The sequence below is a fragment of the Aspergillus udagawae genome, assembly GCF_001078395.1.
Source record: "Aspergillus udagawae IFM 46973 DNA, scaffold_2, whole genome shotgun sequence".
NCBI lineage: Eukaryota > Fungi > Ascomycota > Eurotiomycetes > Eurotiales > Aspergillaceae > Aspergillus > Aspergillus udagawae.
Genome location: NW_025091265.1, coordinates 2,570,391 through 2,590,643, shown reverse-complemented (window position 1 = coordinate 2,590,643; position 20,253 = coordinate 2,570,391). Strand labels below are relative to the sequence as shown.

The following is a 20,253-nucleotide window of genomic DNA, read 5'->3' as shown; positions in this document are numbered from 1 at the left end:
TTTTACCCCTGAAACCAGCTTGAGTACTCGTTATTCATAGCGCTACACTACATAGCTAGCTAGTAGCAGGTACAATGCCGGCTGCAGTCTACCAGTCTGCAGAAATGATAGTGCAGATGAGACTCGCCAAGTTGCCGGACACTGCGGCAGGAGAAAAGTGGCTGATGCTAATAAAATTAGTCCCTCCGTTTTTAATGAGTGGTCTTCTAAAGTCATGCCCGTCTGCGGTCTTTCTCTCCTCTGTTCGTCTCAGATTCCCCCTCCGGATCCTGTCGCTCTCTTTCTTTTGCTCGACCCCGTATAGTATTCTTCTACTTGCGGGTGGGCTGAAGACTCCTCGTGCGACTCTATCGCACGTCCATTCCTTCATCCGGATTCTGTCGCTCTTTACTGCCCTCGGGCCATCCACATAAATCCCCCCCAAATCTCGTCGAGCTTCAGCGGAAGCAGTATACGTTCGGGCCTGTTTGGGCTGCCTTTCACTTTGCATAGGATCTACATACTTTTTGACCGCTACCGACCGATCTAGAGAGAGAGAGATCTCCTAAGGACCCCATCATGTTGTTCCTTTACCTCGTGGCCCTCTTGGTGACCAGCATCTGTTCGGTGACCGCCCAGACATGGACAGCGTGCAACCCTCTCAAGAAGACCTGTCCGGCTGATCCAGCCCTGGGTATGAATAATACATTCACTTTCAACCAGACTCTCGACGATACCATCTGGAACGTCACGAACGGAGCCTTGTCGCACACCAGCGAGGGAACCCAATTTACCATCACAGGAGCGAACCAATCGCCCACGATGCAGTCGAATTTCTACATCTTCTTCGGTATTGTCGAGTCCCACGTCAAGATGGCCAAGGGCGCCGGTATCATCAGCAGTATCGTGCTGCAGTCGAACGACTTGGACGAGATTGACTGGGAATGGGTGGGTTACAACACCAGCGAGGTCCAGTCCAACTATTTCGGCAAGGGTAACAATGAGACCTTCAACCGCGGCGGGTATCACTATGTCCCCAATGCGGACTCGGAATTCCACAACTACACCACTCACTGGACCAAGGAGAAGCTGGAGTGGTGGATTGACGGCAATCTCGTCCGGACCTTGACATACGAAGAGTCCCAGGGGAACGGCACGTATTACCCGCAGACTCCTTGCAACATCCGTTACGGCATTTGGCCAGCCGGTATTGAGTCGAATGCGAAGGGCACGATCGAATGGGCCGGTGGTCTGGTGGACTACTCGAAAGCCCCTTTTACCATGGTCCTCCAGAGCGTCCGTGTGCATGATTTCCACACCGGCAAGGAGTACAACTACACCGATCACTCTGGATCCTGGCAGAGCATCGACGTCATCGCGTAAGTTTGCGCCGCTGTTCTTGGCCAAATGCATACTAATCCGATCTCAACAGGGGTAACTCCACCGTGGCCAATGCCATTCTCAACCCACCGAAATCCTTGTCCGAGAAGTGGACCGAGCTCCCGTCAGGGGCCAAGGCCGGTGTATACATCGGGGCCGGGTGCGTTGGAGCGGCTATGCTCGCCGGATTCATCTTCTTCTTCATCGCGCAGCGCAAGAAGGGCCGTCTCGAACACGCGCTCGAAGATGCCAAGTGGGCCAACGAACGTACCGAAATGAGCACTTTCCAGAACGATTGGAAGCAGAGCGAGTGGAAACACAAGGGATACCAGCCGGTCAATTAGCCCTTGCCGTTGTGGTTCCCTCGGCAAGGGATGTCCGCCACCTTGATGCTCTTTTGCCGCTCTGTATGGCGTTTCAGAGACCTACTGTTTATCCCCGTGCTGCTTTGCTGGTCAAACCGCGCGGTGGTATGCATGGGACTCGGGGTTGGGCGTCTGTTTGGTCGACTAGGTCTTTCCACTTACTAATTTCCTCATCTACTCATGTCCATGCCTCGTGTCACATCCGCTGACTCTTCCTGTCATTTTATCGTCTCGGCTTCGTTCCTGGCTTTGTATTCGTATATACCAATGCGCATTGTATTTGAATTTATTGCCTTTGCTCAATCTAGCATTCATCGACTGTCGTCATCGCGCAGATTTGATCATAGACCACTAAACCAAGCCCATGGGTATCAGGATAGTCATGACGAATTCAGATCTAGGGCGGAGTATATAAATAGCCACTGGTGCATGCAGCCTACAACCACCTCTTCTCATCCGACCCCAAAGGCTTCGGCATAACATCCCACCCCACCTCGACCCCCTCCACCGCAGCAGAATGCTTCACAAACGTCATCTCCCCGAACCCCGTCTGCCTCGTCTCGAGGTACTCTCCTGGCACATCCGCCAGACACGTGTAATCCCGCCCCTCGAACCCCGTCTTCCCCTCATACTGCCCCAGCGATCGCAGATACTTCATCACCCCGGCCAGCGACACATCCACCGCCCACGACCCCCCCTCGGCCGCCTGCCGATACAGCGCCGCCTCCACCCCCGCCGCCAGGAAATACCCCGCCGCATGATCCAGCACCTGGCACGGCGCCGCGCGCCCCGCCTCCCCGGCGCCGTAGTGCTCCGCCTCGGACACATTCATCCCGGAGCACGTCTGCACCAGCGAGTCGAAGCCGCGGCGCGCCCGCCACGGACCCGTTGGACCATACGCCGACAGATTCGCGCAGATGATCCCCCTGCCGGCCTGCGCGGCCCGCGCCGCCAACGCCGGCTCTGAGAATCCCCGCGCCGCGAGAGCTCCCGGCCGGTAGCCCTGCACAAAGACGTGGGCGTCGTCAAGCAGCCGCCAGAGATCTGCTTCCCCTTGAGACGAGGAGAGATCGATCTGGATGGTGCGCTTGCCGCGGCCGAATTCCCGGTCGATGGGCGGCAGGTCTGGGAGGTTGGGGCTGGTTACCCAGAGGACGTCTGCGCCGTGGGCGGCGAGGGTTTTGCCGGAGAGTGGGGTGGCGATGACGCGGGAGAGCTCGAGCACGCGTAGCCCGCGGAGGCACTTGTCTGCTTTTGCGCTGCGCATGGACGGGGGGAGGCCCTGGGGCGCGTCGCCGATGCGGCGGAGGAGAATGGGGAGGTCGGCGACGGCACGGGCGTGCGGGGTGACGTCCCACTGGGCGTAGGATCTCAGGGCGGAGATGACGCAGCCGGAGTCGAAGGCGGCGGTTTCGAGGTCGACAGAGCGCCAGGGGGCGATGGCGGCGCTGACGGTGGGGCGGTCGGCGGCTGGTGGGCAGCCTAGTAGGGTTTTTGCGCCGTTGCTGTGGTTGGGGAAGCCGTCGTGGACGCGGACGTAGCCGTCAGAGGTCTGGTGGAGGCCGCTGAGGGGGCCCCAGAGGTTTTGGGCGGGTTGGCCCGAGAGAGTGTACAGTCTCTCGGACTTGAATTCGACGGCGGCGTGCTGGCGGGGCACGCTCACCGCGGGGACTGGGGAAGCCGTGCGGAGGGCGTATATCTGCGCCGCGAGGAGAGCGGAGAGCCCGATGGATGCTTGCGCCAGGTCGGCGATCTTGAACGACGACGGTAGGCCCGGTCCGCTGCCTCGTAGGTCCAGCGCATCCAGCGACTCGGCGGGGAGCCCGAGGTGCTTCCAGATATACTCCACGCTGACTTTTGCTGTGAAGGATGTCCTGTCTGGGACAGGCTGTCGTTCAGGCTGTGCCGGAGCAGCCATGTTGTATGCAGGTGTATGTAGGCTTTGTAGGCTTCTATATCGATGTTTAAACCTTGACGCTGTTGTTGACAATCGTCGCTGCGAGAGGATCAAGGTCCTCATGCCCGCATATCACCTTACCGCGGATATCGGCAACAGTTCATCCAGTCAGTCCTAGTAGTTGTCAATATATTCCTGGTCATGGGATGCCACTGACTCAACCGGATAAGATGCCGAACACGAACCTGCTCGGTAGTCGGAACAGAAGATATTCAGCATCTGCCTAAAAACTGAGTCCAATATACTTACGGCATAGTTCGAAACTCGCTCATGAGGCCAAAAAATCAAAAAAAAATCACTATGATTAGAGGAGAAGGACGGGTGAAGGAAGGCAAAAACAACCAAAAAAGGATGCGATCCCGGTGCGACTCGAACGCACAACCTTTAGTACCGGAAACTAATGCGCTACCATTGCGCCACGAGACCAGATTCTGTTTAATTAGACGGAAAAGATATTTCATACAGATACGGATAGAGCATTGTTGATTGGTGTCCTTAGAGAAGATGATATTCAGAGTGTTCTGGGGTACTTCGTAGCAGAGAACTTCTCAGAAGGCTCCATGGAGGACAGGCCATCCTCGCTTAGATTATGGCTTTGAAGCCCAGTCCCTTCTTTTACCCCCTAATTTAGCTAGTACCCGATTTTGTCTCACCTCCACTCAGCTATGATCCCACAGCAATGAGAGCCTAAGCTCCGGCCCAATCCGCTTAAAGATCCGCGCAGGGACATGCACATCCCTAGCCGCCATATCCTTAACCAACCTGCCGCCCTCCCTCAACAGCGATGCCCAGCGCCGTATCGCTGCAAGCGGATCAGCGAGCAGCACAAGCACCGCCGCATAGGTGATCAAATCGAACTGGCCTGTGCCGTCGCCACCAGCATCTCCTCGCTGATATACCCCTGTTGGTCCGACCTGCGTCTCTGCGAGGAAGGTGACTAGCCCCGTGCCGCAGGCGAAATCGACGACATGTGCTGCAGAGACTCGCAGCGTCGGGCGTTGCCCACGGAACGCAGCAAGTTGGATGAAATACAAGACAGATCGATAACAATCATTCAGGATCATCAGGCAGAGATGCTTTCCATTCATCCACCATCCTATCCAAGTCCTCACCAACTGCAATCTGCCCCGTCTCCTTGTCAATGAACCTCAGATTCTTTTTTGGACATGGCCAGGGAAGATTTTCCCAGGCATCCTGCCATGCCATTAGGCCGTCTTCACAGATGATATGCATCTCCTCCAGATTAGAAAAAAGCTCATAGGACTCAAAGATGAAAAATGTATTCTTGCGCTGAATGGTAAGCTGGCGGATCAGCAGTTGTTCAGCCGGTTCCATTATGTCAAAATCTGTGTCCCCAATTGATATCATGTCGATATCAAAGTTGACCCAGACATACCGCCGCTCAACTGCTGAGGAGAAGATGAAGGCCTGCTGGTATAGTCTCAGGTTTCGGGCTTCATGGCAGGCCTGAAGGACTGCAGGTACCGGTGTTGACGAGGTTACATGCAAAACCTTGCGCCATGACCCAGGCATTTTCTTACCACGGACCTCAACAGTGCGTGGCTCGACTGTCAACTCCCAGATTCGCGCGCGAAGCTCAGTGGGGAGACGGGGGAAAAGATAGAACGCAGCCATGCTGTCATGGTGGCGGCGGAACTTTTCAGTGAGCCGGTCGTCTTGGAGGTAGAGAAATTCACCATTAACAGATAGGGAGCAACGGATAATGTTAAATAGTGGCAGAAGCTGAGGGGTAAATGTGGACACAGTCATATAACCTGGGCTGAGTGTAGTGGTTTTTAGCGCCCCTTCTAGCGTGTCCCCACTTTTACTTAGGCATTATCCTCAGAGGGCACACTGTGTCTGTTAAGCAACCCTTGGGAAGTCGCTCACTGCATGCGCTACACGGAAGCACTGCCTGCTGATTCGCAAGCGGTTTGGGCATTTCTGAAGTTGTCGATGATCACATTGACGTTGAGATTGTCACACCACTAATCCTTCCTTTGCCTAGCAAGAGTTCCCTGTTGGCATGTCATTTCTTGTGTACTAAGTGTGCGTTACCTTGTTCTGATTCTGCGCATTCACCTTAAAACTACGAGCTTCTGCTTGTATCTAAAAATGATCTGTAAAATATTAGAAAATTTGGCGCAAAGCTTAGCCCATGTATCTCCACCAGGATCTCTCTGTCTACTCCTCTACGTCGTACAAACAAACACTGTAATTGCCGAGTGCTATCCACCTTGTTAAGACCCTCAGGAGCTCTTTATCCGTATTCTGATGTCCGCAAGAAGTCATTGCTGAAAACACAAGTGGTTGACACATTGCGGGACCTTGGTCTACTCCAGCTAACCATGTTCAATTTTCGCTTCAATAATCATTGTCTATCTAGTTGACCAATATGGATTTTTGAAATGCAGCATAATTAACTCTTGACAAATGGTCGACAGACAGGATACTCGCTCGAGATTACTAGATGGAGGTGCGTCGTACGAAATTCCCTGATTCAGTGATGTTCACCGAGATTTAGTTCACTCCGGAGTTACCTGCTAGTCGGGTATATCGTGCGACTGCTGAGGACGATTGCAAGTCTCGCTATCTGGGTATACTGTTGTTGTCCCGTCCTTCTGCTACATTGGAAACGCGTGGCTTGAGTGGGCTCTCTGCTGTCGTCACTCGGTGTTCCTGAAACCGGCATGAAGTCTCCAGTGCCTGGTGATGTGCAGAGTAGGTGCCTGACGTGCTGTACTAGGGCCTCGGGGACACTGTGGCATTACGATTTACGATAGTCCCTAGCCGAGAAGACTTTTGATCGACAGGATGACGATTGGAGATTACGTAGTCGAACATCCCTTTGTGTCTCCCCAGCCGACACACTGATCTATCTGATGCCGCTATCCATGCAGGCTGCAGCCGTCAAGAGGTTCTCTCCATGATCGATTGCATGTGGAGTCTCGGGCGAAGATGCCTTTCTTCACGCACTCACCATGCAGTCCGGGTCGACTGCTTGTTGGATCCTTCGGAGCGGTGTCTTCAGACATGGCATACTATGCTACAGCAGGTGTATTTATATTGAAGAAGTTCCCTGCCAGAACCTCTCTCTCTTTCTTTGTCTTCACCATCTCTCCTACTCTTGAGCCGCAATTGTTCTCCTAAGGATACCATGCCCCCGTTCGCGTTCAAGGGCCTCGCCTCGATGGCCCTGGGCGCTGCAGTCGCCCAAGCCCAGCTCTGGGACCAAATCATTCAGACCAACTATGGCCCGGTCCAAGGCTTCAAGTACTTCAACGAGTCTACGCTTGAGAAATTCTTTGGCATCTCCGAGTCCAATGTGACGGCTTTCCTAGGCATCCCCTTTGCAGCGGATACCGGTTATCGAAACCGCTGGAAGCCGCCCCAGCCACGCGAACCGTGGAATGAAACCTTGAAGGCCACCCAGTTTGGCCCTCGTTGTCCCACCGATGAGTCCAGCTACACCAGCGAGGATTGCCTGAGTCTGAATCTATGGACCAATGCCGGCTCTGCGGATGCTAAGCTGCCGGTCATGGTCTGGAACCAGGGCTCGGACGAGACCAGCGATCAGCCCTGGTGGTATGGCGGCGGGATGGCTTTGAAAGATGTCATCCTTATTACCTTCAACCGCAGAGATGATGTGTTCGGGTACCTGGCGCATCCAGAGCTGAATGCAGAGGGCCTGGCAGTCACTGGCCACAATACGTCAGGAAACTATGGGGTGCTTGATCAACTTGAGGTGCTGAAATGGGTGAAGAAGAACATCGCCAACTTCGGTGGTGACCCTGACCGGGTGGTAGTGGCCGGTCAGTCCTTTGGTTCTTCCCAGGTTTACCATGCGGTGAACAGCCCGCTGTTCAAAGGCTACTTCCATGGTGGCATCTCTCAGTCTGGCATCCGATACCCATACGACCCGCTGCTGGCTGGTCTCGCCACTTCTTATGTCAACATGTCCACGGCTCTTATCCACGGTGCCGACTACATCGCCGCCCATAATGTCTCCAGCATTGCCGAATTGCGGACATTGTCTATGGAGGAACTGCTGGTCGGCTCGCAGGACCGTGTCAACAGCACTTGGATCTCGTGGGTCACTGCACTGTCTGCTGGCTATCCCCTGATCTTCAAGCCAGTCCTCGACAACTATGTTCTCCCCTCCAAGTACATCGAGACGCTCCTCAACGGCCCCGCCAACGATGTCCCCGTCATCACAGGGAACACCAAGGACGAGTCTGGCGCCTCCCCGTCCACCGACTACACCGTGGAGGAATACGAGAACTACACCTCGCACAAATACGGCGACCTCTACAACCGCTACATCAAGCTGTACCCGGACAACGGCAACCAAAGCACCGCCGACCGATCCTGGAACGCCGCGGCCCGCGACGCCTCTCTTGTCGGGTCGTGGGCCTACGCCACCGAGTGGTACAAGGCTGCGTCCGCCCCGTTCTACACCTACTACTGGACTCACGCCCCGCCCCGCCAGGACCAAGGCGCCTTCCACCAGTCGGAGATCATGTATGCCCTGAACGCTCTATACGCCAATGCCGACCAGTACCCTTTCACCGAAGCCGACTACGAGATCCAAGAGAAGATGTCCGCCTACTGGGCCAACTTTGCCAAAACGCTGAATCCGAATACGGGCGGCTCGTACACCGGCAAGGGGGCGTTGCCGCACTGGAGCCCCAACAGCCCTAATGGCACCCAGGTGGTCATGGAACTGGGCAATGCATTTACTAATGTACCTATTGCCAAGAGGGACCAGATTGAGTTTCTGATGGAGTGGTACCACCGGCAGATTCCGTATTAGGTGCTACCTGAGGAGCAGGCGTCATGTTTTCAGGGAATGGAAGCATTAGATGTGCTGCAGACGTAGAGTAGCGTATAGCCCAAAATAGAAAAATAGAATGGCCTACAACCATCCACCAGCGTGTCTCTGGTAAAGGACTCCCAAATTAAGAATAATGATGCAGATGAAAGTTGAAACAGAAAGCAAAAAGTTGAATTGCCTACACCTATCTGGCAGATACAGATGAAAAAAAAAAAAGAAAGCAAAAAGAAACGATCCCGGTGCGATTCGAACGCACAGCCTTTAGTACCGGAAACTAACGCGCTACCATTGCGCCACGAGACCGGATTGATGACTTTGGGCAGATTTTATGCTACATATTCTAAACAACACTATTGCATAAAATGTAACTCCAGTGTCTCTACGTCAGGAGTACCTGCACAGTAGGCACCAGTTCGGATGAGCCAATCATATGGCCGCATTAAAATAGGTCTAACGGCATCTCCGTGGTTGGTGAAAGGCCGTCGGTCTTGGACCTCTTGGTTTCGTCTTCTAGACTCTTTGATCTACTAGTCCGGCTGGCAACCTTTTCCCTAATATGGGGTTCTCTCCGACCTGTGGACTCCTGGACATACCCGTGTACATTATTTTCTCAAGCACCGGTTGACTTACCACAGACTCCGATGCATTATTTTGACCTGCAAACAGCCAGCACGGCAAGCCGAGGATGGCTAGGGCCATATTAGTCAACTCAATGCTAGAGAATGATGCGCTTATACGGTCTTTGTGTTCATAACCTGACCCACTAACTCTTGACACAAGTATCTATGACATAACCACATCAAGACGGTATAGATCTTCCTCGGCACTTCTCGTGTTTTCAGGCATAGGGAGTTGTTTGATGATTTAATCCCAAACTCTGATGCATTTAGATCTCACGTGGGGTCGTGGATCGCCAGCCATACGTGGAGTTGGGTAGGATTTAAATCCTTCGACCCCCTCTTTGCGCTGTACACCATGTCTTATCATTATCTATCCATTTTCCACCGGCTTGTATAATAATATTGTCAACTCTGAGGGCTATTATTGAAGTCTCGGTTTACTCCCATGATTCCCGGAGCATCTGTGATATCTCACGCAACATGAGCGACTCGAAAACGATCCCCATCCCGGGGCCCAGAGGAGTGCCTCTGCTGGGAAACATTTATGATATCGAGCAAGAGGTGCCTCTGAGAAGTATTAATCTGATGGCGGATCAATATGGTACGTTGTCTTGACTCAATCTTCTGCACTTCTCTCCTGCTAACTATTCACAAGGCCCTATCTATCGACTGACAACATTTGGTTGGCCCAGAGTATTCGTCAGCACCCACGAACTCGTTGACGAAGTCTGCAACGAAGAGCGATTCACCAAGGTCGTCACAGCGGGGTTGAATCAGATTCGAAACGGAATTCACGATGGCTTGTTCACGGCCAATTACCCCGGGGAGGAAAACTGGGCGATTGCTCATCGTGTGCTCGTTCCGGCCTTTGGACCTCTGTCCATCCGAGGCATGTTTGACGGTAGGGTGCCTGATCAACCGTGCCTTGCGCTTCTCTGACATGACAGTCAGATATGTACGATATCGCGACACAGCTCGTCATGAAATGGGCGCGACAAGGCCCGACCGTTCCCATCATGGTGACTGATGATTTCACCCGATTGACCTTGGACACCATTGCCCTTTGCGCGATGGGAACCCGGTTCAATTCTTTCTACCACGAAGAGATGCATCCTTTTGTCGAGGCCATGGTGGGCCTGTTGCAGGGATCCGGTGATCGGGCTCGTCGACCGGCGCTGCTCAACAATCTGCCCACGGGTGAGAATACCAAGTATTGGAACGACATCACCTTCCTACGGAACCTAGCGCAGGAATTGGTCGAAGCGCGGAGGAAGAACCCCGAGGATAAGAAGGATCTTTTGAATGCGCTGGTCCTGGGGCGTGATCCCAAGACTGGCAAGGGCTTGACCGATGAGTCAATCATTGACAATATGATCACATTCCTGATTGCTGGTATGTCCTCTACCAGTTTACTTCTTAGCACTCTCAGCTGATGATACAAGGTCACGAAACGACGTCCGGCATGCTCTCCTTCCTCTTCTACTACCTGCTGAAAACCCCCCATGCATACAAGAAAGCGCAAGAGGAGGTTGACTCTGTCATTGGACGGCGGAAGATCACTGTGGAGGATATGTCCAAGTTGCCGTATCTCAACGCTGTGCTGCGAGAGACGCTGCGTCTGAAGTCTACAGCCCCTCTAATTGCTGTACATGCCCACCCAGAGAAGAACAAGGAGGATCCCGTTACGCTGGGAGGTGGCAAGTATGTATTGAACAAGGATGAGCCCATTGTGATCATCCTGGACAAGCTGCACCGCGACCCCCAGGTCTATGGTCCCGATGCAGAAGAGTTCAGGCCGGAGCGAATGCTCGACGAGAACTTCGAAAAGCTTCCCAAGAACGCCTGGAAGCCGTTCGGCAACGGGATGCGGGCTTGCATCGGCCGCCCTTTTGCCTGGCAGGAAGCCTTGCTGGTAGTGGCCATCCTGCTGCAGAACTTCAACTTTCAGATGGACGATCCCAGCTACGATCTTCGCATAAAACAGACGCTCACCGTCAAACCAAAGGGCTTTCACATGAGAGCAGCTCTGAGGCACGGCCTGGATGCTACCAAACTCGGCATTGCGCTGAGCGGCACCGCGGACAGTGCGCCGCCAGAGAGCTCGGGAGCCGCGAGCAGGGGTCGCAAGCAGGCCGCACCTCCTCCTGGTCAGCTCAAACCGATGCACATCTTCTTCGGAAGCAACACAGGGACGTGTGAGACATTTGCGCGCAGATTGGCCGACGACGCCGTGGGATACGGATTTGCTGCCGACGTCCAGTCCCTGGATTCCGCCATGGAGAATGTTCCGAAAGACGAACCTGTGGTGTTCATCACGGCATCATACGAAGGTCAACCGCCCGATAACGCTGCTCACTTTTTCGAATGGCTCAGCGCCTTGAAGAAAAATGAGCTCGAGGGTGTTAACTATGCCGTGTTTGGCTGTGGTCATCGTGAGTTACCTTTCTCTCTTCCTATCGGTCTATACCTATCTTACCATGCCTATGACTTTTTGTATACCGTTGCTAAGTTTAGTAGACGATTGGCAGGCTACCTTCCACCGCATCCCCAAAGCGGTCAATCAGCTTGTTGCGGAGCATGGAGGAAACCGGCTGTGTGATATTGGACTAGCCGATGCGGCCAACTCGGACATGTTCACCGACTTTGACTCCTGGGGCGAGTCCGCCTTCTGGCCTGCAATCACATCCAAGTTTGGAGGTGGAAAGTCCGACGAGCCTAAACCGTCGTCCAGTCTCCACGTAGAAGTCAGCACGGGAATGCGCGCCTCGACCCTCGGTCTTCAGCTCCAGGAAGGATTCGTGGTCGACAACCAGTTGCTTTCAGCACCCGACGTCCCGGCCAAGAGAATGATTCGGTTCAAACTCCCCTCGGAGATGAGCTATCGATGTGGAGATTACTTGGCGGTGCTGCCCGTAAACCCGACCAGCGTCGTTCGCCGGGCCATTCGACGTTTCGACCTTCCCTGGGATGCCATGCTCACAATCCGCAAACCGAGCCAGGCCGCCAAGGGCTCCACCTCGATCCCCCTTGACACGCCCATCTCGGCTTTCGAACTTCTCTCCACCTACGTGGAGCTCTCTCAGCCGGCCTCCAAGCGCGACCTGACCGCACTGGCAGACGCCGCTGTCACCGACGCCGACGTGCAGGCTGAACTACGCTATCTCGCGTCCAGCCCTACTCGATTCGCCGAGGAAATCGTCAAGAAACGGATGAGTCCGTTGGATTTACTGATCCGGTATCCTTCAATCAAGCTGCCCGTCGGCGACTTCTTGGCTATGCTCCCGCCCATGCGGGTGCGTCAATACTCCATCTCCTCTTCTCCGCTGGCGGATCCCTCCGAATGCTCGATTACGTTTTCTGTGCTCAACGCGCCATCTCTGGCCGCGGCATCCTTGCCACCGGCCGAGCGAGCGGAAGCTGAGCAGTACATGGGAGTCGCCTCCACCTACTTGTCCGAGCTGAAGGCCGGCGAGCGTGCCCATATCGCCGTGCGGCCGTCTCATTCCGGCTTCAAGCCGCCGATGGATCTGAAGACGCCCATGATCATGGCGTGCGCGGGCAGCGGACTTGCGCCCTTCCGCGGGTTCATCATGGATCGCGCTGAGAAGATCCGGGGGAGACGCAGCTCGGTCGGAGCTGAGGGCCAGCTTCCCGAGGTTGAGCAGCCCGCCAAAGCTGTACTGTACGTGGGCTGCCGCACCCAAGGCAAGGACGACATCCACGCGGCTGAGCTTGCCGAGTGGGCTCAACTGGGCGCTGTGGACGTGCGGTGGGCTTATAGCCGGCCCGAGGACGGGTCCAAGGGCCGTCATGTGCAGGATCGGATGCTGGAGGACCGTGAAGAATTGGTCAGCCTGTTTGATCAGGGCGCTCGCATCTACGTGTGTGGCAGCACGGGCGTAGGGAACGGGGTGCGCCAGGCCTGCAAGAACATTTACCTGGAGAGGAGACGCCAATTGCGTCAGGAGGCACGAGAACGTGGCGAGGATGTCCCTGCAGAGGATGACGAGGATGCCGCGGCCGAGGAGTTCTTGGATAAGCTCAAGACAAAGGAGCGATACGCAACGGATGTATTTACTTGAGGGATGTATATGCTGTCAGTTGCCAGGCCCAGAATGAGCTTCGAGTCCAGGAGGTCTGTCTCCGTCCTATCGCCATAAACAGGCTGCAGATTATGTTGTATTGGCCTTATCATCTAGCGTGCTTGGCTGCAGCTTGGCTCTACAACGTGGGCTTTATCAGCGACGGTTACTGGTGCAAATGACCGGGATATGTAAATTGCCCTGGAAATTAATCTACTTATCTCCTGACGATAGTTAGTTAATATCTGTATCCAAGACAATTGCCCCGGAGTCCGCCGAGGTGACTGACCCCTCACGCTTTCGCGTATAAAATATGAAGCCAGTCTCGTCCTTCCACGACCCTTTCTAGGACACGAGATCATTCCTCTTAGTAAAGTCGGTAAAATGAAGATAAAAGCATTCTCCCTTTTCTGCGTCTCGGCGCTCGTTTCCTCCACCTCAGCCCTCACCATCAGCCAGATCAATGGAAACCAATACCTCTCGCCCTACGCAGGCAAAACAGTCTCCAATGTCCAAGGCCTGGTAACAGCCAAAGGCTCCGCAGGCTTCTACCTGCGCTCCACAACCCCGGACGACGACGACGCCACCTCGGAATCGATCTACGTCTACGGCAGCGCGGCCGTGTCCAAAGTCTCCGTCGGCGACATCATCACCCTCACAGGCAAGGTATCCGAGTACCGCTCGTCATCCGCGTACGTGTACCTGACGGAACTCACCTCGCCGTCTGCCATCAGCGTCGTCTCGAGCGGCAATGCCGTTGTCCCGGTGGTGGTGGGCAAGGGCGGCCGAGCCCCGCCTACGGCGCAATTCTCCTCGCTGGATGGCGGGGATGTGCTCGGAGTGCCGAACAATGTGAGCCAGGTCAGCAAGGCCAATCCGGTGCTGCAGCCGCGGCAGTGCGGGATGGACTTTTGGGAGAGCCTGAGCGGGGAGTTGGTGAGGGTGTCGAATGTGCGAGCGATTGCGAAGCCGTCCTCGTATGGGGATACGTGGGTGCTTGGGGATTGGGAGGTGAGTGGGGAGAATGAGAGGGGTGGGTTGACCATGCGGAATAAGGGTATGCCTTTCCCTCTTCTCTTCTGATTTTGTTCTTGCCGGTTCCGGTTCCTGGGCGCCCGTGCAGCAGGTGATGAAGGCTACGAGGTGCTGATGTGATGAGCGTAGATCTGAACCCCGAGGCTGTCATCGTTGGGTCGCCGCTGGATGGCAGTAAGAATCCGACCGATACCAAGCTGGGGGATTCGATTGGGGATATCACGGGGGTCATTGCGCCGGCGTACGGGTACTATGCGCTGCTGCCACTGACTGCATTGACTGTTACCGGGTCGAACACGACGGCCGCTGCGGCCACGGACCTGGAGTCGACTGGAACATGCGGCGCTGTGACGGTTGGCTCGTACAATGTCAACAACCTCGGTCCCGACTCGACGACGCTGCCCAAGATCGCCCAGCACATTGCGCAGTACCTGAAGAGTCCGACGCTGGTGTTTTTGCAGGAAATCCAGGATGATGACGGGCCGACGGATGACGGCGGTATGTCTTCCGCTCTTGCTCCCTGACGAGCTGGCTAATGCTATGGTGCAGTGGTATCCGCCAACAAGACGCTCTCAACACTGGTGCAGTCCATCGCCGACCAAGGCGGCATCAACTACGCCTTTATCGATATTGACCCGGTCAACAAGGAGGACGGCGGCCAGCCCGGCGGAAACATCCGTGTCGCCTACCTGTACGACCCGTCGGTCATTCGCCTGCGCAACGCCAATCCCGGCTCCAACACCGATGCCAATGAGGTCCTCGCCGGCGCCGAACTCAAGTACAACCCCGGCCTGATCGACCCGTCCAACGACGCCTGGGACGACAGCCGCAAGCCGCTGGCCGCAGCCTGGGAAACGCTCGACGGCAAGAACAAGTTCTTCACGGTGAATGTGCACTTCACCAGCAAGGGCGGCGGATCATCCATCGAGGGCGATGCCCGGCCGCCGGTGAACGGGGGGGTCGCCAAGCGCGAGGCGCAGGCCAAGCTCGTTGCTGTACGTTGTCCTTGTTTTTTCTCACCTTGAACGAGTCTAATGACAAAAGGCATTTACATCGTCCATCCTGGCCGAAGACTCCTGCGCCAAGATCATTGTGTCCGGCGACTTCAACGAATTCACATTTGCGCAGCCGTTGGAAACCTTCCTGGCTGAATCCGGGCTGGAGGATCTCGATGAGGTCGCTGGCATTGCGACTACGGAGCGGTACACGTATCTGTACGATATGAACTGCCAGCAGCTGGACCACATGTTTGTGAGCCCGGCGCTGGCGAAGGGGGCGCAGATGCACCATCTGCATGTCAACACCTGGGTTTCGTACGGCGGCCAGGCGAGCGACCATGATCCTACGGTGGCGTTGCTGAACGTGTGTAGCTAGCTTTGATGATCACTGTCCAATTTGATGTGCTGGAGATTGCAAAGCCCTTGCTCTGATGGTTTTGGTACTTGGCTATCCAGTCTTTGTACATCTTTGGGGCGGCGGTGGCGTTTGAGGATTGTCTGGGTGTCGTGACTCAAGTGGTTCAAGTCTTTGTGGTGCCATAATGATCAGCACATTGTAGATACTGTGTAGTGTATGTTATGCCTGAAAGAGCGGGTGTCATCTATACCTACTTTATTTCTAAAGTAGAATCACAACTTACTACTTGCACCTCATAAGCACGTCCACGTCGGGGTTGATCGTCGCCTTGGACCTCGACCTGGATACGCTCCGTCTCCATTTGCGCTGTTCCTCGAGGATACTGTTAGATACAGATACATATAGTAGGTATTATCTGTATCTGTATACCAACATAGCAATGATTTACAGAACAAATCACATATAGAGTACAATCAGTTTAGATGTACAGGACACAACCAATCAGGTTGTGTGATCTTAGATGCAATGATTGATAAGATTGGCATATTATATTGGCTGCTTTTTATTGATATTGCACCTGATAGGTATGCATTATTTTACTCTGATAGTGCACTTCTCAGGGTTATAGGACTGTCTTGATTGTTTATATACATTGTCTGTCCAACCCATCAGTCCATAGGATAGAGACTCCGCCGACAACCCTGGGATATCACTCCAGAAAAGCACATCTCCATCTGATATGAGCCTTACTATACAGAAACAGGTAAGTCTGGGTGACAATGGAAAGGACGCAGTTATCGTGGCTTTTAGGAGAGCTTCATAGGGTAGAAACGGTGTGATCACAGCTAGACCATCATCTCCTATTAGCCATCCAAGAGTATGACACCTTGCGCGGAGCTTGAAAGCAATAAATGAGACTTCTGAAACGTAATTACAGCATTAGACAACAGAAAATGGGGAATGGCAAAAAGGGCCTCAGCAAATCTCTCAGGTATGTGAGGAAAACAATAATGCATGTGCCAGTTGAAGCAACCACATAAGATCGACTGTAGACACACGCCAATAGCATGCAGTACAGAGATAGAAGATGCTACAATTTTTTCAGTAGGGAGTATTATGTGCGCGTGCAGTATCACTATTACCAATTATCCATCTGCTAACCCCAAGAGACCAATGGCCCTGAAGCATTTCTACATTATATAGATGCAGAAGATGACCCCAGGCATGTTGTGTCACCAGTCACCACTGCTGCTTGTAGCAACAAACTTATCTCTGTCCCATTTTCTAGGCTCAATCAAAGCGTTAATAAAATGTAGTAGCATACTACATTGAGGTAATGGAATGTTGTGTCACCGTGCCGCTTGAAACATGGCATGTTGTGTTACACTACACTGCTAGAGTCCAATACATACTAGACTTGCTAGCATGGGGAATGGTCTTTATCTGGGATGCCTTTCATCCGTCATTCCAAAGTTTTGAGAGTATAAACAGACTGAATCTCCTCCGGTAACCCTGATCGGCGTTCATCTCGCTACCAAACAAGTACTCACCCTCGCTATCACACGGGTAAGTCTCGATGTCTCTATGTTTCAGGGGAATGCTAACAACGCACCGCAGAATGAAGTTCTTTTACCTTCTTGCCTCTCTCTCTGCTATAGCTCTGGCTGCACCCAGTCCTCAGACCCCTTCGGGCATTTGCCTTACTTTAGGGGCCACTTGTAAGACAATCTTAGGTTCGTTCGGAACCTGCTGCGAAGGACTTGAGTGTGTATCAAGCCCATTCATTTTAGCGATGTCGGTGAGTATTATGTGATCAGTATGTGCAGAACCTGGCTGATTCTCGCATAGTCCTGTCAGATGAAGATGCAGACTTGACACTATATCGGAATGGCAGGACTGTTGAATGCACTCAAAATAATCCTTTTAGCTAGTCGATATAATAGTGCAGCGACATGTATGTTAATGCTCCTACTATGCGGAAGAGAGGAGTACATCCACCAGAAGAGTACTCCTAACAAGCTCTCTGCTTATCATGGGTTCACTAGTCTGAGCAGCATGCGTGTATATAAATCTACTTGTTAAAAATGTTATTAGTAATGGTTTCTAGTACCCTGATCTTTGCCTTAAGCGTGTATGTGAGCTATTAGCTTCGTGTTGTTAGCCTTAACCCTTAGTGGGTAATGACTGTGCGGACAGCAAGCTGTTAGGCATCCCATAAATAGTATATACTTAACAATATATATTAAATAAGCTTAAATGTTAAGTAGAAATCACTTCCAGAGAGAGTCTGTGGAAGATGCTCATGATATAGGAGTAGTTAAGGAGTGGTTAAGGAGTCATATATACAAACAAGCAAGCATAATAAATAGGTATATTAATTAGTTTCCATAAGATTATTGTAACCTTTTGAGAGGCACCTTAGCCAAGGTCTATATGTCCTTGTGCCCAAAGGTCAATATGACCCTTTCTGGATCACTCTGGATGAAAATACAAACGAAACCATGACTTCCAGATGAGAAGTAGAGCACAGCATTATATGACGCTGGTCAAGATGATGAGAAATCCATCAGGCAATGATTGAAAGAGCTATCAATTTTACGGTCGAGCCGAAATATAGCTCATGTCATGCCATATATTCATGATGCCGTCAAAAATGGCAGAATACTACCTCGACCTCGGTTGATCGCCGAGAGGTATCATCGACGGAATACCAAATGTGTCGTTGAAGAGATCTTTGACTGATACTCTCGGCTCTGAGACGACAAAGGGGCCCCAGGTGACTGTCTCACGGGAGTTGTCAACCTTCAAGTTCGTCGAAAATCACATAGACCTCCCCTCGACTAGCGGCCAGTGTGGTAAAGTTGCAATAAGTTGCAAACCATCATGTTTCACCAGCAGATCATCCAGGTGGAATTCCCAGGCTGCAGCAACCCGATCATCAGGTTTATATGAATCACAAAGTCGAAGCTCCCACTCGGCGCTAAACGAGCCCGTTGTGTTTGAGAACCTGAAATTCAGATTGGTCGAGTGATTGAGATCAAAATTGATGGCCGTCAAGCGAGGCATATGCCTGGCGGCATAACCTAAAGAGATAAATAGTCGATGGAACTGCTCTTGCTCGAAGATGGGTCGCTGCATGCATCCTCTTTCAGAGTCGCAGATTTCTGCCTCCCAGTCGTCGATCGCAGCGATCATGGCTTCATGCTCTGGGGTGGGGCGAACGATCCATTCACCTATTGTATATTGACAGTTAGTGACTTAAATGCAATATCCATACAACATTTGAATATTGAGCAAAAGTTCTTACCTGAAGGAAGCCACGGCTGGAATTGCTGTAGAGTCAATATTTCCAAATTAGGCCAGTGTAAAGATGTGTTACTAGCTAGTGAATGACCTTTCTCATCCAGAGGCCACAGAAAATCTAGAGACAGAGGGACTTGAACCAGTCTCAGCTCACGAAGGGAAAGGCTTATATCTCGAATGCTGATGGATAGGAAATCAACGCTCGAGGATAGGACATTCAAGGCGGGCATGGTATCCTTCCAATTACTCTCATGTCCATTTTCAACGCAAAAAACCCTCAATGTGGAATAAATGTGTTTCACACCTTCAGATACAGCTGCCAGAAGATCAGTAAGGCTGTAAAATATGCTGTGGGGCTTCTGATAAGCAGAAAATGCCTCATACCTTGACGCCGTTCTTTCATGTATTCCAGATGATCTGGTCTGATATAGTCATCCAAGTCTAAGTGCAGCTCTGTCAGTTCCGGACAGTGGCGAGCAATCTGCATGGCCGCGCCAGCCCATATCTGGGGAGGAAGCGATATTTTGTCTATGCAAGGAACATCGCGTAGAATTGATGCACCATTATCATGGAATCGCGCGCGATATACGGGAACAGACCGCGTGCGCCCATCTGTGTAGTCCCAGGTATACAGTCCAGCTTCATCATCTTCTTCTGTAGAAGGCTCCTGGCCTAGCTCACGCCCTTGGAGAACTAGAGAGACAGAGAGGCGACGAGTCTTATCCCATGACTCCAGCGTGTTGAATAGATTCACGATTGCTGTTTGAAATGCAGTGTCATTTGCCTGTCGAATGGCATTGTTTGTGCTGTAGCCTTCCTCTTTACGAGCGTTCCAGTCTGGGAGGTCAAAGGGGACAACAATATAGTACTGCAGCTGACGAATCCATGCTCGCCTTGCGACTCCTGCCCCAGAACTGAGTTCCTGGAATTGTCCGAGGCAAATCCCGCCTTCATTGAAGCCATCCTCACTGTAGATATTCAATGTGGAGTATATGAACGGCTCAAACGCTGCCTGCCAGTGACGGCAGACGGCTGTACATGCAACTAGGGAAGCACCTGCATTTTTAAGATACCCTGCTACCTCAGCTAGAAGCTCAAGTGGGAGTGAGGCTGCCATATCTGTCGCAATGAGGAGTGGTTTATAGCAGGCTGGTTGATACTCAACCACTCTTGAGTTGGAGGTTGTACGTCCCACGGCGTGTAGAAAGTAGTAGGACTTCGGCATGGGGCAGGCAGTGAAAAGCGGCAGACCGGCGGTTCAATGAGGGCTGATTTCAGCGCCCCGCTAACCGTCACAACATATACCTGCAAATACAGAGATGCACTAGAACAAGCTTTATGT

At 52.8% G+C, this 20,253-nt stretch overlaps 7 protein-coding genes and 2 non-coding genes across 9 annotated transcripts; 4 read left to right on the top strand and 5 right to left on the bottom strand.

Annotated features, from left to right (window-relative positions):
- Positions 1-558: 558 nt before the first annotated feature.
- Positions 559-1,703, top strand: Aud_003235 (glycoside hydrolase family 16 protein; the record flags this gene model as incomplete). Its single annotated transcript, XM_043288188.1, has 2 exons — positions 559-1,358; positions 1,412-1,703. 2 exons carry the CDS (start codon positions 559-561, stop codon positions 1,701-1,703), a joined length of 1,092 nt encoding a protein of 363 aa, XP_043144123.1.
- A 457-nt stretch (positions 1,704-2,160) lies between these two features.
- On the bottom strand, positions 2,161-3,642 carry Aud_003234 (CAIB/BAIF family enzyme; the record flags this gene model as incomplete). Its single annotated transcript, XM_043288187.1, has 1 exon — positions 2,161-3,642. The coding sequence occupies one exon, from the start codon at positions 3,640-3,642 to the stop codon at positions 2,161-2,163; it is 1,482 nt and encodes a 493-aa protein (XP_043144122.1).
- A 393-nt stretch (positions 3,643-4,035) lies between these two features.
- On the bottom strand, positions 4,036-4,107 carry Aud_003233. Its single transcript has one exon. It is a non-coding gene; the product is annotated as a tRNA-Arg (tRNA).
- Positions 4,108-4,340: 233 nt separating this feature from the next.
- On the bottom strand, positions 4,341-5,316 carry Aud_003232 (uncharacterized protein; the record flags this gene model as incomplete). The annotated part of the gene is made up of 2 exons (XM_043288186.1): positions 4,341-4,654; positions 4,794-5,316. 2 exons carry the CDS (start codon positions 5,314-5,316, stop codon positions 4,341-4,343), a joined length of 837 nt encoding a protein of 278 aa, XP_043144121.1.
- Positions 5,317-6,838: 1,522 nt separating this feature from the next.
- Positions 6,839-8,494, top strand: Aud_003231 (carboxylesterase/lipase family protein; the record flags this gene model as incomplete). The annotated part of the gene is made up of 1 exon (XM_043288185.1): positions 6,839-8,494. The coding sequence occupies one exon, from the start codon at positions 6,839-6,841 to the stop codon at positions 8,492-8,494; it is 1,656 nt and encodes a 551-aa protein (XP_043144120.1).
- A 252-nt stretch (positions 8,495-8,746) lies between these two features.
- Aud_003230 lies at positions 8,747-8,818 on the bottom strand. Its single transcript has one exon. It is a non-coding gene; the product is annotated as a tRNA-Arg (tRNA).
- A 797-nt stretch (positions 8,819-9,615) lies between these two features.
- Positions 9,616-13,217, top strand: Aud_003229 (bifunctional cytochrome P450/NADPH--P450 reductase; the record flags this gene model as incomplete). The annotated part of the gene is made up of 5 exons (XM_043288184.1): positions 9,616-9,736; positions 9,791-10,036; positions 10,087-10,527; positions 10,578-11,567; positions 11,653-13,217. 5 exons carry the CDS (start codon positions 9,616-9,618, stop codon positions 13,215-13,217), a joined length of 3,363 nt encoding a protein of 1,120 aa, XP_043144119.1.
- A 384-nt stretch (positions 13,218-13,601) lies between these two features.
- Aud_003228 (endonuclease/exonuclease/phosphatase family protein) lies at positions 13,602-15,626 on the top strand (the record flags this gene model as incomplete). The annotated part of the gene is made up of 4 exons (XM_043288183.1): positions 13,602-14,274; positions 14,382-14,750; positions 14,802-15,247; positions 15,297-15,626. 4 exons carry the CDS (start codon positions 13,602-13,604, stop codon positions 15,624-15,626), a joined length of 1,818 nt encoding a protein of 605 aa, XP_043144118.1.
- Positions 15,627-18,428: 2,802 nt separating this feature from the next.
- On the bottom strand, positions 18,429-20,028 carry Aud_003227 (F-box protein; the record flags this gene model as incomplete). Its single annotated transcript, XM_043288182.1, has 2 exons — positions 18,429-18,841; positions 19,296-20,028. 2 exons carry the CDS (start codon positions 20,026-20,028, stop codon positions 18,429-18,431), a joined length of 1,146 nt encoding a protein of 381 aa, XP_043144117.1.
- Between the last annotated feature and the right edge of the window lie 225 nt (positions 20,029-20,253).